The sequence below is a fragment of the Diceros bicornis genome, chromosome 28 (genome assembly GCF_020826845.1).
Source record: "Diceros bicornis minor isolate mBicDic1 chromosome 28, mDicBic1.mat.cur, whole genome shotgun sequence".
In the NCBI taxonomy this organism is placed as follows: domain Eukaryota; kingdom Metazoa; phylum Chordata; class Mammalia; order Perissodactyla; family Rhinocerotidae; genus Diceros; species Diceros bicornis.
The window spans coordinates 10,378,212-10,394,788 of NC_080767.1; the positions used below are offsets into that span (position 1 = coordinate 10,378,212).

Sequence of the window (16,577 nt, forward strand, 5' to 3'; positions counted from 1 at the left end):
TAAAATATTTTATGACAGATTTTTTTACCAGTGCTTGACATGTGGTAGCATGCCATATTTACGGTTCATGAAGTAAATCGACCACTTTTTGAAAGTAAATAAATGATAAAAGTAAATCTTGTTCATTGCAGAAAAATTGAGAAATAAAGAAAATCATAAACATGGAAATAAAAAACCATGATGACAAGGAACGTGAAAAATTTATTGATGTTTTCTTCCAGGATTTACTTTATGAATATTTATTTTTTCTAAATAATTGAGATAGATTTATGTAATTTACTTTCTTGTTGTATTTTTATTTTGTATTATATTTTAAAAAGTTTCATTCAATTTTGTGGACTAGATAATATATTTTAAAATGGCACAAAATTCTCAGAAGTTATGTATGTGGTATTATTGCCTGCTTTTCACCTAATGTTATATCTTTTCCTGTCACCTAGTATTCTTTTAAAAGATATTCTCAATGACTGCAATATTAATTCCTTGAACAGATAAAACACGCTTTAGTTAAACATTGCCTTGTTGGATTTTTAGGTTGCTTCTACATTTTTAGTATTATTAAATTTCTGTTTGAAATGGCTGTAATAGTTTTCGTCTACAAGTTTCCTTCAGATAGATCCCTAAATGTGTAATTCTGGATCAAAAACTGCATTCCTTTTTCAGGACGCTTGAAATGTATAGCCGTCCCTTGGTATCCCCAGGGGTGAGTTCCAGGACCCCCTTGGATATGAAAATCCACGGATGCTCAATGTAAAATGGCATAGCATTTGCATATAATGGACACACATCCTCCTATATACTTTAAAGCATCTCTAGATTACTTATAATACCTAATACAATGTAAATAGTTGTTGTACTGTATTGTTTAGGGAATAACGACAAGAAAAAAAGTGTCTGCATGTTCAGTACAGATGCAACTATCATAGGTCTTTAGATCTGCTGTTGGTTGAACCTGAGGACGTGGAAGCCTTGGACGCGGAACCCGTGGTAGTGGAGAGCCGACTGTACTGTTAAATTATGTTCTCAAAAGGTTGAACCAGTTTAGATTACCATAACAGGTATGTTGGTATGCTCACCACATTTTGGTCAACAGAGCGAATATACCATGGTGGTCCCATAAGATTAGTACCATAGAGCCTAGGTGTGTAATAGGTTATACCATCTAGGTTCGTGTAAGTACACGCTATGGTGTTCAGACTAGGACAAAATTGCCTAGCAACACATTTCTCAGAATGTATCCCCATTGTTAAGTGATGCATGACTGTAATTGGCCATTTGTATTTTGTCTGTAAATTTGTCTTTTGTCCATTTTTCATTAATTTGTATTATCTCTTTTTTAGTAATGATGATAACTTGTGCGTCATATTGTTATAATATTTTCTCCAGATTTTAAAACTTTAGTCCTTTATGATATTTTTGAACATATAGAAGTTTAAAAGTTTTTTAAACGTACAATTTCAGTGTCATTTCTCAAACTTGTATCACTTTTTTTCTTCTTCATCTGTCTTACTTCTACTCATCCTTCAAGGTCCAGTTCACATTCCACTTTCTCTGAGGAGGCTTTTCTTGAATACTACAGCTTACTGTAATAGGTATTATATATTATACTTATTGTCTTTAGTACATGGTCTAGCTTTACTATGTGTATATCTTTTTTTCTATTTTCCTCTCTAACAAGGTCTCTGAGAACAGATACCATGTATTTCTTTGTGTCTATAGTTCTATAGCATTTACCTTGGGACTCTGCATACTAGATGTATTGAATAAACAAATTTTGATAATAATAAAATGATATTACAGCATGAATGCTTGTTACAAACATAGCCAAGACTTTCTTTTTATATTCTCTCACTGGATCTTGATAGCAAGCAGGTGAAATAGATAGGATAAGGATTTTCATTCTCCTTTGCAAAAGGTATGAGAAAGTAGCATAACTCTTCCTTTTTTAAACCAGATAAAAGACCAACCTCTTTTGTAGTAGAAGTGTGTCATAATACTGTGGTGTGCATTCTTGAATATGAAATAAACTATTAATATTCATGCCTAGTTCTGAATTTATTTTTGTTTTTTTCACAGTGCCATACGAATTACATTCCCGTCTGTGGATCAAATGGGGACACTTATCAAAATGAATGCTTTCTCAGAAGAGCTGCTTGTAAGCACCAGAAAGAGATAACAGTAGTAGCAAGAGGAGCGTGCTACTCCGGTATGTGTGATGTTCTTCTGAATAAATGTTAGAAATGGTTCTGCCATATTTTCTCAAAGGAAGTGTCCAGTCGGAGGTGTATTTGCCAAACTGCTGTATGGATCAGTGGTGATTGTGTGGGGAGTGGGGAGGTCTTTTATGCCCCTGTTTCAGGTTGTTGCTTTTTAACGCCAGGTGGTCTTGTATTGACTATGTTACTTCTCAGTACATTTTTAATGCTTAGTGCCTTTTTTGTCAGGACTTTGCATATCTTTGGCCTTATGGTTTGAATATTAGACAGAGTAACATTTGGGGTGGGAAATGATATGGGATCCATTTTGTTGATTTTTGTTTTTTGGGGGGAAGAGGTGGGGAGTATCCATAGAAAGCCATTAGTGGCCTCCTAGGATGTGTCTCTTTCCAAGCTCTTTTCTTTTTCTATCTTCTCTTTTCTGTCTACTGACCCTTGTCACCCACCTCCCTCCAGTTATTTGTATTTCCTTCCTTCTCTTTTCCTTCCTGAATTGGTGGTGGTGAATTTTGGAAGGCATTAATATTAATTTCTTGCTTGTGTTTATATTTGGGGGCAGGGATGCAGGTGAGTATTGTAATTAGAATTATTGTATGAAGGTTAATGGTAAAGGTGGAGACTATTATTATATGATGTTCTCCATTTCCTTTCTTTATGTATTTCAGTACCTGTGTTGAGAGTTTTTACTGGGGCTCTATTACATAAGCATAATTGATTGATTGTCTATGTGGTTGATCTCAAACTCCAGGTCCATTAACACCACATGACTCAAAGCCCCCACTCTGAATTACATGGTTGGTATTTCTGGTGTGGCCAGCCCCCACCCTGAGACTGTTGAGTGTAGCCGGCCCCACCCTAAGATCTGATGTGGTGAGTACCTTCCCTAAACAAGACACTTCTATCAGGTATGACGCAGATTACCTTCCAGAAGCTGAGGGCAAAGGTCAGACCTCTCTTTGGGCAAGGCCACATTCTTTTCCATACGCTAGATAATTAGGTGCTTAGTGATATTATTATGTTCTTAGGCAAATAGACTATCATTTGGTGTGGTTCTTATATAATTCTTTAAGTACATTGCGTTTCACAGACTTGATTTAGAAACTAAAAAGGAATATGGATTTCTTTACGATCCCAGATTTATTATGCATCATTTATGAGGAGTTTGTGTTTAAGACACCAACTGCTTGGGTAGGCAGTGCATGTTAAACATTGGAAGGCAGAGTGGTAGGTTGGAAAGGGCACTGTACTAGAGTTAGAAGACCTGGCTTGTAAAGTTGCTCCGGCTCTTCTTTACAGTGTGACCTCGGACAAGTCCCTTAGTGGCTCTGAGCTCCAGCTACCTAAGTGGATATAATAAGTGGATGATAATCTCCTGGGTTTGTTAAATAAGGTTTGAATGAGCTGAACTATAAGGTGCTGTACTGATCATGCTATTTGCTGGGTGGGCCAGTGTTGTTCATATCATTTGGTCTTTTATTGGTCCTATTCCCTGTGCTAGAAATAACATTCTCTTTTGCTTATTTGAAAACTCTTTTATTATGCTTTAAGATTGAGCTTAAGCCTTTTCTCCTCTGTGAAATCTTTCTTCTGTGGCATCTCCTGGCAGAGTTTGTTCATGCTTTGTGCATATCTCTATGTATATATCATGCTTTATTTCTTTTATCTGACACATCTGTCTCCAGCCAGATCAGTCATTCCTCAACAGGAAGGCAGTATGCCCTGCCTAGGGAGGTATATCATAATCCCAGGGTTAGGGTGAAGTTGTGTGGGTGGGTGAAGGCATGTGTACAGTGAAAATATAATCTACAAGAAGAACTCAGCCTCATTATCAGAGTAGTTACAATATTTATTTTGGAATTCTAAATGATACTAAAGGAAGGCATGAGATATAATGTTTATTAAAATTGGACATGGGTTGAAAAAAGATTGGGAGTAAGTATCTCATGCACTGGGACTGTCTCATTTATCAGTTTATTCCTAGCACTTACCATGTTGCCTAGCACACAGTAAGTACTCAGTCAATGTATGTGGACTAGGAGGAAAAAGGGAGTGTTTTCCTAAGAAAATTTTGGTCATAAAAACAATTTTAAATTAAGTTCCCTTCTTCCTTCTCTTTTTTCCACTCTTTCTTTTCCTCCTTACTTGCTCAGAGAAGATGTAATTTACATGGTTGATTAATCAAAAATGAATGCAATTTAAGACTTGCTATAAAATCTCATGAAGATTTTGCAATGCGTACTGCATAAAATATGTATTTTTCCAGTTGCTCCTGTTTCTGCCCTATCTGGGAATTTGGTTATTCTCTGAAGGAGTTTGAAGGGAAGGGAGCAATATTGTTAAGGGCATTGTCTCCCCCTCTAGAGAACTATTTGAAGAACCAGAGTGGCTTTTCTAGGACATCCTCTCGTTTAGAAAGTGCTGGATGAAGTGTCACGTTCTTCACTTGCCATCTCTGCTTTTTTCCTGCTCCACGCTGATGACATGACATGTTCCTGCTCCTTTCATCATGCTCTGCACCATATGTTGGTTCTTTCAGGGTGACAAAATAAATATTTTACATTAATTACATTGTAGGCTGTCTTCTTGCTGATAACTTCGAGGGAGACTCTTTAATGTCACTAGTAACAAGTGTCCACGTACACCTTGGTGAGATTCCTTCAGATTAGGTTTCCTAGGGGAATTTAATTTCATCAGTAATACAAAAACCTCAACCTGAGCTTCTTTCCTTCTAAACCTTGGGGCTTTTTTTACCTTTTGGCCTTTATCCACAGATTTCATTAAGAAGATTTTTGGAGCAAGACCCAAAGCTCTTTTCATCTCTTTCTAATAAAAGCAGCTTATTCATTATTCCTCTCAAGCTTTAACAAAATTAAAATTTTCTTCTGCCTTTTAAGTGAGTTGATAAAATTATTTCTGTGTAGCTATTTACAGTGTTTGTTGGTCTTTACTCTGTGCAAGGCACCTGGATATTTCCTGAATGGGCTACAAAGATGCATGATGTGTCAAGGTATTTATATTTGGAGAAAGGCACAAAATAGGTATATAAGAATAAACTGTTAGCCATAGAAAAATGAGAGAAGGGCTACATGAGAATTGATATCACAATTAGATTTTTGATAAGAAATTTTAGTTTGATAAGATGAAATTTCCTGGAAAAGTGTTCATATTATTTTGTTCTTTGCTTTTCTTCTCAGATAATGGCTCTGGATCTGGAGAAGGAGGTAAGTTTCAAGTATCCCTTAAAAGACATTTGTTTTCTTTCACTTTTTTTTAACAGCTTTATTGAGATAAAATTCACGTACCATACAATTTGCTCATTTAAAATGCACAATTCAGTGGCTTTTAGTGTATTACAGAGTTGTGCATTCATCACCACAGTCAATTTTAGAACATTTTCATTATCCCAGAAAGAAACCCTGCACCCCTTAGCCATCACTCCCAACCCCTCTATCCCCTTTCGCCCTAGGCTTCCTTTGTTTCATGCAGTTATTTTTCACTAAAGGTTTGTTGTCAGACAAAGGGGAAATGTAGCTCCTGTTAAATTGAGGTTGCACCAAAGTGCCTTCTCCTTAGGATCATCCCCACAAGTGATTTTGGCTTGGACCAGAATATTTGTAACTCTCTCCCACCCCTTGCTTACAAATTTTTGCTCATAAGGAATTTTTAAAGTACAGAGTTTAAAAACTCTGCTGTGTGGGGCCGCCCGGTGGTGCAAGCGGTTAAGTGCGCGTGCTCTGCTGCAGCGGCCCTGGGTTTGCCAGTTTGGATCCTGGGTGCACACGGACGCACCACTTGGCAAGCCGTGCTGTGGCGGCGTCATATAAAGTGGAGAAAGATGGGCACGTATGTTAGCCCAGGGCCAGCCTTCCTCAGCAAAAAAAAAGAGGAGGATTGGCAGATGTTAGCACAGGGCTGATCTTCCTCACAAAAAAAAAAAACAAAAACAAAACTCTGCTGTGAGTTGTGCACAGCAAAGAGAAGACTTGCAGAACAACTCAACTGGAATCTAGGCTTTAATGTAAGCCATTGTAATTTTCCTGTTTATGTTTTGATTTTATTTTACAAATCTATTAATTATTTCTGCTCTTTAAAACCTAATATTTGGTAATAGCATATAACAGTTTCCTCTAAATTATCAGAATTGAGAATGACTCATCTATTTCATGGTCTAATGAGGCTGTAATCCTTGGTGAGTATCCACTGTTTGCAAAATAATGTTTGAGGTGTGATGGGGATTCACTAAAAGAAAACTCACTCTGGTAGAATTCTTACTTACACACTTACACAAATGAAGACCATAGTTATGATCCTGTCAACACGGTCTGAAACCTTACTCCAGACTTCCACATTTGTTAGAATCCTAAAATTTCAGAGTTGGAAGGGACTTTAAAGGTGGCCTGGAGAATAGAACTGTCCTGAGGAAGAAGTTCAGGGATGACAGTTTCAGCAGGGACAGGAGGTGAGGGCTGGAGATATTAAAGCTGCCCAACAATAGAATTTGATTTAAATGGACATGTGCAGGAAGAAGCTTCATGATCGTGTGTGAAGGATCAGATCATAAATTCTAGATCTTAAAGCTGGAAAGGATTTTAAGAGATCATGTGGTCCAGCCCCTGTGGTCAGATATTCAGTTAGGAAACTGTCATTGTTCCTATATGAAAGAAGTGGAAGTTGATCTCAAGACTTGCTTATGTAACATACTGGATGTCTTGCTCTGAGGCTGTAGGTTGACAGTTTTGTAAGGAGTATGAGTTAGAAAGGCTAAGTGGTTTTCTCAGATTAATACACAGACTTGAGTGAGCTCATGGTAGTTGTGTGATTTCTAGATCTCATGATGTTTATGAGGGCTCAGAAATACTTAGGATTATTATCCCGGAATCTGGGAGTATTCATGAGAGTTTGGGGAGAATTTCTACTTAAAGTGCAGGCAGACACCAAGAATTGAAAGTTTGCAAGTATTACCAAACAGGCATATTAGGTCTGCGTACTTTTCTTTTAACACCCTCTTTACTGATTGCCATCCCCTGCGTGAGGTGTTCCTTCCCAAACCAGCATGAGAAATCCCTTGAGTAAACTGTAATCTCTAAATTGGCCTCAGAACTGATCTCCCTGCCCAGGTTGAGACTATCAGGATAGGATCCACTCTAGTTGAGACCCAGAAATGTAGGGTCCCCTCACATATGGGCTGTGAGCTGAGTTGGGGCTGGTGGTGTGCACTGCTTTTTGTCCTGGATGGTAGGAGAGCCACACACTTCTGCATTCTGGGTATTTTGGCAAAGTAGAAAAAGGGGCAAGTACTTCGTAAAGAGACCTCTTCCTTTTTAAAAGTTGGAGATAAATATTTTTTTTTAACTCTGGAATTCGTTGTTATGTGGTTAGAAAGGCAGGTGTGAACTGACATGAGGAAAAGGTGATGGTTATACTTGACTGTATTTAATCACTTTTTTGCTAACCAGCCTTGCACAGGCTATTTCAGCAAGGTAATCACTGGACTAAATTTATTGCTCATTTTTTTCCCTCTTATTTAGTGTTATATGGTAATTCTTTTAAAGGCAATTAATTATCAAATGTACTATATTGTTCCTTTGTGTATAGGTTAAGGGATTATTTTGCTAGCACCAACGCTTGTTTTTCGTCACAGAATGTTTTGTACTCAGTATTTGCAACATTTTTGGGCTCAAGCATTGATATATTTTGGAAGAGATTATTTTCAAGAGCTTGGGTACGTTTTCCCCAGAAATAGGATAATGACTGCTGAAAACATGAAGCAAATCTGGAAAGGATTCCAACGTTTGGTTGAAAATTTAACTTTTCTTTTTAAACAGAAGAGGAAGGGTCGGGGGCAGAAGTTCACAGAAAACACTCCAAGTGTGGACCTTGCAAATACAAAGCTGAGTGTGATGAAGATGCAGAAAATGTTGGGTGAGTTGATTGATGGAAAGAGGTAAACTGATTTGGAGGTTAGTCATCAGCATTATTATTTTGTAGAAGGGTTTCATTTCAGCTCCTTCTGTATATTTTGTGTGTGCCTTCTGTATTTTTTGTTTAATGCTAGTGTATTGACTTTTCTCTTAAGTTGACTATAATACTGTAGCTATTTAAGTCAGTTTATGTAAATTTTAGAATGAAAACCCATTTATAGTTATTTTGGTTTTACCTCTGCTTTTTTTTTCATTGATGGTTTTATATGTTTTATACCAAGTGCTAATTTTATTCATCAGAAGTACTCTTATTCTGAGTTATCTTACTGTTATCCTTTCAACTAGGATCAATAATAAAGTTTCTCTTTTTCTTAACTTGCATTTTTACACAAAAACTTTTCATATGTTTTGATGTATTAAGAAAAATCTGAAACGATTTCAAAATTTTAGGGTATAGTAAGTAAAAATTATTTCTAGAAATCCCAGTTGACAGACTGACATTATATTGTTTTATTTTCTCACTCATGTTCAGCCTTCACTAAGGTGGGTTGTAGGGGGGCCAGCCCGCTGGCATAGTGGTTAACTTCACGTACTCCGCTTCGGTGGCCCAGGGTTTGCAGGTTCGGATCCCGGGCACGGACCTACACGCTCATCAAGCCATGCTGTGGTGGCATCCCACATACAAAATAGAGGAAGACTGGTACAGATGTTAGCTCAGGGCCAATCTTCCTCACCAGGGGAAAAAAAAAAGTGTCACACCGAGGTGGGTTGTAGTTGGACAGCATTGTCTGTCCAATTTTCCGTTCACTCCCTGTAAGAAACGGTGTTGTTTGGTGGAATGGTAACAATACAGACATCATCAACACAGTCGTGTTTGTTTCGTCCTTTCATCAGGTTCCTGTTTGTTTATTCTCAGTCTCAACCTTCTTGCATTTCCCTGTGGTGCTCGCTTTTTGCATAGTTGATTCTAAAAGCTTTAGTGCTGACTTCAGGACCTTATACCACAAATGGATCTTCACTTCCTCAATTTCCCCTTAATACATATTTTAAAACATTTATTTTATAGAGATTTGTGCTTTCTTCCTTACTCGTGTGTATTTTCCAGTCCCACGTTTTATTCGGCCCTTAAATGCATATTTCACTGCCTTTCACAGAACAGGGTTTAATTAGCATTAATGCCCAAAGTGAGTTTTAGAAATCAGAATCACACCATTTTCAGTATTATGGTTCAAAATCAGCTATTTGGATGGCACTTTGTAAAAGTTATGTCTGATAATTTACTTGGTATATATTTAAATTAGGTGAGAATTGGCAAAAGACAAGTAAGTTCAGTAAGAAGTGAATTCAGCAAAACCTGAATTTGCTCTGTTCCTGCACATTGGTTACTTGGGTTGACATGTGTCCGTCCATTTCAGTGAGAGTGGTTTGATTTGGAAGAACGTGTTTTCCAAAGTAGCCGTGGACTGAGAGAAATGATGAGCAATATGGACTTGCAGAGAGAACAGATAATAGACGTTATGCTCTCTTCTCTTGCTTTGTATTAATGATATGGCGTGATAGAACAACTGTGTGTGTGTATTTTTGTAGAGATTTAGTTATTTTCAGTGTTTTTTCTATAATAGTATTGAGTGTCACAATAGTATTGAGTGTCACAATAGCTATCAGTGATTGATTGGCTTGGCCTATTGATCTGTTTTTATTCCTTTGACAGTACCTCTATTCAGTCCTATTTTATACATTTTTCTGCTGTCATTTGTCATCCCTTAATTGAAAGAGATGGAGACCTTTTGCTTGGACGTAGGACAGATTCCATCTAGTCCCAGAAGCGACCTGAAATAGGACATCTGTATGGTAAAATACACGTCTTTCTCTGAGCACCTCCTCATGATATTATATGTAGCCTCTGCCCAATCAGAGCAACTCTGTTGTGTGTACTAAATTGATTTTGTGTGCATCTCTTTTATTTGAGAGCTTGTACCACTGTTCTTGCAGATACAGGCTCTAAGCATAAGGAAGTGGGCAGAGACCAGGGAAAGGCTTACCAGTGTAAGGAGCAGGCACGCTGAGGAGCTGGCTAAGGAGCACGTAGTCTGGGACAGGCAGCCAGGTCCAGGCCAGGAAAGTGATGCAGTGATAGGAAAACATTAAGGAAGCAATTGGCACCTTTACCCAGAAAATAAGTGATCAAGCTAAAATGGTCGATCCTACTACGAAAGGAGACAAGGAAATTTTAGGAACATCTAATCTTTTAGTCTATAAAACACTTATTACTCATGGCAGTTGAATTTAACAATTTAAACATATCTCAGTGGTTATTGTAATTTTTTTTTAACTTTTAAATGGGCCATGGTACCAAGAAAGCTATGTGGAGGTTACTTAACTCCTCCAAGGCACGTTCTATATGCTTTTCATGGTTGCCACCAGGTGAATAGTAACATGTTTGTCTAAGGGTAATTTTGATCCAGCCAACTAGACCTTCTCCATAATGGAAAACTGAGAGATGCTGAAATATGACATTAGCCATTAAGCCTTGATTTTTATATAAAAACCTATTATTTTTTAAGGTGTTATATAATTTTCTTATTAAAAGATAAAATTTTAGTTATTAAAAACAAAAGGTCTTAGTTACAAACCAAATACTCATGTCTTGACTTAATTATAAACTTGACCAGAATCAGAGAATGTTAAAGTTGAGTAGGATCTTAAAATTTATCTTCTGGTCTAATCCTTTGACTTTACAGATGAGAAAATTGAGGACTAAAGTCAGAGGGTTTTATGGGATGGATTCTCCTAGGTTCCAGTACAGCATTTTTGTTAGCATCTGCCTTCCTGTATTTGCCTTTTTTATTCCTAGAAGGAATGCTGTCTTTTTCCTACTTTAAGGACTGCTGGTTGATGACTTGTTAAAAAACAGTGCCCTCTTCTTCAGCCTGGACCCGGCTATGATTTCTTTACTTCCTTGTCTCCTGGTCATTCTGAGAACTAGCTGCTTTTAAATTCTTTGTTTGCTCCTTAGCTGCCATCTAGAGCATCTAGAGCCTATTTATTGGTTTTCATATCAGTGACTTTCAGGCGTTTTTGACTACAACTCCATGTAAGAAATACATTTATGCTGTGACCCAGCACTCGTGTACGTATACACGTGGTGATAATACATATTAAGTAAAACAAAATTCTACGAAATAATACTTACCTTTATTAAATGCAATATAGTCTAATATTTTCTATCTTATTTTCTTAAAAAATGCTGGTGCTAACCCACTAAATTGACTTTATAATTCACTAGTGATAATGACCTACAGTTTGAAAAACATTGCTCTTAATATAATAGATATTATATTTCATGTTATTTTTAGGTATAGATGTTCATTTAAAAAATATTTCGTCTTTTCTCATTTTGAAATGTCTTTCCCATTAGAAGAAATGCTGTATAACCTCTCTAGTTTCCAAAGGGCAGCTAAAATCTTTCCCTGGCTTTAAAGCTCTTTCTTATTTTTTTGCTGATAGTTAAAAAAAAAACCTGGCATTTTGGGGAGATAAGTTGGTATCATGTAAGTTAATTTTCTGCTATTAAGAGAAGTGTTAATTTTTTATTTAGCCATTTAAGTGGAAACTGATTTAAATATATTGTCTTCTTAAACAGAGTATGCAGAACATATTTTAACGTATTCTTAGTGTTATATTGTATGGTGTATTACAGCTTTCACACATTGTTACATAAATTTTTTCAGCTCTTTATGGCAGTTCTGTCTGGTGGCTAAGTTAAGGAAGTATTATCCTGATATTACAGGTGAAACAGAGCTCAGAGGGCCGGCCCCGTGGCTTAGTGGTTGGGTGCGCGCGCTCCACTGATGGTGGCCCGGGTTCGGATCCCGGGCACGCACTGACGCACCGCTTCTCCGGCCATGCTGAGGCCGCGTCCCACATACAGCAACTAGAAGGATGTGCAACTATGACATACAACTATCTACTGGGGCTTTGGGGGAAAACAAATAAATAAATAAATAAAATTATAAAAAAAAAAAAAAAAGAAACAGAGCTCAGAAAGCTCTGAATAGCTTACGATTAAGCAGCAGATCCAGAACACAGGTCTTATGATAAGGGATTTATCCATTGTGTTGTGCACACATGTATGTAATACCATGATGTCCTCAGAGGCCACTGATGTTCACTGGCAATTGTTTCACCTCTACACTTAAGGCTCTGTTCTGCTTTGAGATTTGGGTTCTTATATCTGTTGTTTAAAAATAATTTTTCTTCTCCCGTGTCTAGCTCCTAGCTGCTGCTTCTGGGTGCTGTCAGTCTGCCTTGTCAATGAGCCCGACTGTAGATGACCCCAACTTTTAATTTGCTTCTCTGCTTCCCTGGAATAGGAAACAATATGCTTGTAGGAACTGTACCTAATATAGGAATAAATTCTAAATGTAAAATCAAAGTAAATAGGTTCTTCTGAGTGAAGTGCATGAACTTTTATTTATTGCATGTATTTTATCTTTTCTGCTTAGTGGCTGTTTTAATTTTTTATAATTTGAATTATTTTTGTCTCTGAGAGGGTTTTTCCTTCCTTCTTGAAGTACACTGTCTCTCTCCAGTGACACTGTGGGCTTTGCATGGGTTTGTGATGGCTGTCTTCTTTAACGCTTACCTTTTGAATTTACACCTGGGTCTAAGGTAGTAGAGCTTCTAAGAAATTTGACTCCCACATAGATGAGTTTTCAGTTTCATAGTGACCGTTATGAAGTACAGTGGATAGACTTAAGTCTTAAAACTTGGAAACAGTACCTGCTTTACAGGAAATTATATTTCTTAAACCATGTTCTTAGCAACCACACCCACTTTTTTTCTGGACAGTATTTCTAATCTGTTCAAGGCTGAAGTTATTGCTATAAGATAGCCATCAGCTGTTTGTCTGGACGGGGGTCCAAATAATCATTGAACTCCTTCACATTAGTGCCTTTTGAATACTTCACCTAAATCCCCCCCGTGAATGGTTTGAGGAGTCTGTAGAATCATCAGGCATAATGACAATACAGATGAGTTATGAAAATCCTCAAATTGTTCCTTTGAACTTTGTCTGCCATATGCTTTATGGAAATCGTCCTTGCTCTTCTGCCTCTTTGGTGTCAGTCTCTTTGGAGATGCTGTTTCCATTTTTTCCCTGAGTGATGTAAGATCTCCGAGTTGCTCAGAGGATCGTGTAGGTGTGCAGTATGACAGACAGCATCGATAAGCAGTTAGTCCACCTGCTGAGCATCTTTGTCATTTGTGGCATCATTTTGTTCTGACACAGATTGCTGGCCGGCATCACAGTCTGATGAGTCCCTCCCTCAGAACGTGCAATGAAATCTGTTTCCTTGTTTTTGAGAAAGTAATGCTATACATCTGTGTCCTCCATTATGTCCTCCTTTCTGGAAGCCACGTATACTTTTAAAAAAAAGAACCAAACAAGTACTTTTCTACCATTATCTACCCTTCTCTTCTTATTTCCTCGTAATTGGAGATGACAATAATTTTCGTCATTTAACATTGCCTTACTCTGGATATGTAGAATACTAGATTTTTAAAACTAGTTAGGTTTAATAAATTCCTTCCATGGCCCCTTAGATTATCATGGGAAAATAATTGTATGCTGTCCTTTTTCTTCTGTTAACGGGAAATAAACTCTATTAAAACATTATTTTATACAAATAAAAGTATAACAATGTTATATAATAAATAATAAAGAATAAATAATAAACAGTGTTAGCAATGACAGGCTCCTTTGTCTAGAAATACCTTCCAGTAGATCTTCACAGCTGCCAGTAAAGGTCTCTTTTGAGAGGTTTGTTGTTAAAATGCAAAACTCCACATCCCCATGACCTCGGGCAGTTTTCTGAATGCTCTGTTACCCTCTGCTGCTTTGCCTCTATTATTCTCTCACCTGGAGTCCCCTCCCTGCTTGTCTGCTGGTTTAGCTCCTACTCTTCCTCTAGACTTAGGTGAAGTGGGAGTTAGGTGACAAGTGGGCACCTCTTCCTGGAAGCCTCCCTCTGTCTTCCACAGTCCCTGTGAGCTAGGTGACCTTATTCTGTTTCTCCGTGGTCTTGAGCACCAGCCTCTGCAGAGCACTTGGTATGCTGTTGGGATTGCTAGCAGGCGGTGGGCTCCCTGAGGACAGGGCTTTGTCTTGCTGGTTTCTGTATTGGCTAAACTGGCCTGGCTGGGTCCCTTAGGGTCCCTCTATAGGTCCTTGTTGAACTTGTGGCAGTTCACACTAGGGCTTTATTATTCACTCAGAACTGCACACAGGGTCGTTGTGAGGATTTATATGTGTGAAAAAGACTAGAATTGTCTGAACTCGTTGCAGGCTTCGTTAGGTGTTTGTTAAATCTAACATAACTTCACATGAATTAGTTTAAGCCAGTGTTTTCCTGACTGCTAAATAAACTTACCGTATGGAGAAGGAATGACGCTTTCTGTGTAGAATAAGGAGAAAGGAAGGGAAAGGATAGATATTTTTCAAAAATATTGATCATAATACCTTTCAGATGTACATAGTATTTGATGGTTTCAAAGGGCTTTTTACAAAAGCTTATTTGATTCTGTCACCAGTGTTATGAGATATTATCCCTACTTTAAAGACTCAGTTGCAATTTGCCAAAATCATAGCGCTAAATCATGGAAGTCATTGGATTTATTCATTTATTTATTTATGTATGTATGCATTCATGACTTTGAAATTCACAGTGTTAGAAATTCAAAAGCTTTAAAAGGCTTAACAGTAAAAGGTCTGTTTCCCAACCCTCTTCCCCAGCTACCCAGCCATCTTCACTAGAGGCAGTCACTGTGATGTTTCTTATTTAATCTCCCAGAGATATTTTATGCATGTTCAAGAAATATGTACATATATTCTTTCTTTCCTTTTTTTAAACTGGTAGCAGCACACTGTAATACTGTTTTATGCTTATTTAAAACTTTTGTCATAAAATGTACATTACATACAGAATTGTTTAAAACATACACATGTGACTTAAAGAATGCTACACCTAGGTACCTGACACCTAGGGTGAAAATAGAATATGGCCATATTACCAGTACTGAGCATTAACCCAGCTGGGCAGGAAGGGGCAGTAGTGCCGCTGTTAGATGAAGGCACAGTGAACAGTGTCTGGGTCGAAGTTGGGCTTTTGGCTTCCCAGGGAGTTTACAAGATTCTCTTCTGGGGGAGTCAGTGGGCAAGCCCATGAGTGAGTCATGGGGAACACAGGGCTCATTGCAGTTGAGACATCTGGCAGGGTTCTAGTGTCACCAGATACGGATGACTGGCAGAAATGTTGTCAGAGAGTGGATCTACTTCTGATCTCACCATAGCTGACCTCCAGCTCTTGGGAGTATGTCAGTTAAGTGAGTGTGGGCGTTTGGTCCAGGCAGTAAGACATGGAAGGGAGAGCAGGAACTTCATCACCATATGGTCAAGACAAGCCCTGTACAGATCAGAATCTGGACCAGGCTCACTTGGGCATTCTCTCCTCTGGCTGAAAAGAAGGCACAGTAGCAGTAGGCATCCTGGTAATGGCAGCCAGTGACATGACTGTCTACAGAGTGAAACTATTTCAGTGTGGACTGGTTGCCCTTTGCATCTTGTATACAGCTGTTTTCCTGGGATCTTCCTTCAATCACTTATCTTATTCAACAACAGTCAATTCTCCAATTCTCCTGTATCAGCTGGGTGTCCTACAGTTCAGTACAATTCTGACACTATCTACTTGGAGTTAGCATAGACCCCACAGGTAAAGGGCTCAGACCCAAAACACTGCTCTCACTTTAGACACCAGCTGCAAATGAGGTTGCCCGCACATCTGCCCAGCATACTACTAATTTGGAGGTTCCCATGACCTCCCCTCTGGTTTGGTAATTTGCTACAGTGACTCACAGAACTCAGAAAAGTGCTTTGAGTCATCTCATTAGCATACAAAAGACTCTTTTATCACTCAGTTCCAAGCGTTTTAGGAGCTCTGTGCCAGGAATAGGGGACAAAGACCAAATACGACCATGTGTCACTTAACGATGAGGATGCTTGAGGATGCCTCTGTAGGCAATGTCCTCGTTGTGCAAACATCACAGAGTGTACTTACACAAACCTAGATGGTATAGCCTACTACACACCTAGGCTGTATGGTACTGGTCTTATGGAGCCACTGTCGTATGTGTGATCCATTGTTGACCGAAATGTCCTTATGTGACACGTGGCTGTATGTTTTTTGTTATACCACACGTATCATCCTAGAAATTCCTTTACTTCTCTCCTGTATAGGATACTCTGTTTCTTGTATTTCTTGCGTTTAACTTCTTGGTTTTATTCTCCCATTAGTGTGTCTTTCAGTAGCTTCTTGAGAAAGGGTACAAGATGTAAAAAACTTTTGAGACCTTATGTTTGAAAGTGTTTGTATCCTACATCTAC

The 16,577-nt window shown here is 38.2% G+C and overlaps 1 protein-coding gene across 2 annotated transcripts in view; it reads left to right on the plus strand.

Annotated features, from left to right (window-relative positions):
* Positions 1-16,577, plus strand: part of TMEFF1 (transmembrane protein with EGF like and two follistatin like domains 1) — an 88,009-nt gene that overhangs the window by 34,419 nt on the left and 37,013 nt on the right. For both annotated transcript variants that reach the window (XM_058523656.1, XM_058523657.1), the window contains exons 3-5: positions 2,077-2,206; positions 5,411-5,437; positions 8,042-8,138. In XM_058523656.1, the coding sequence (XP_058379639.1) occupies positions 2,077-2,206; positions 5,411-5,437; positions 8,042-8,138 (254 nt within the window). The remainder of the gene's footprint in view (positions 1-2,076; positions 2,207-5,410; positions 5,438-8,041; positions 8,139-16,577) is intronic.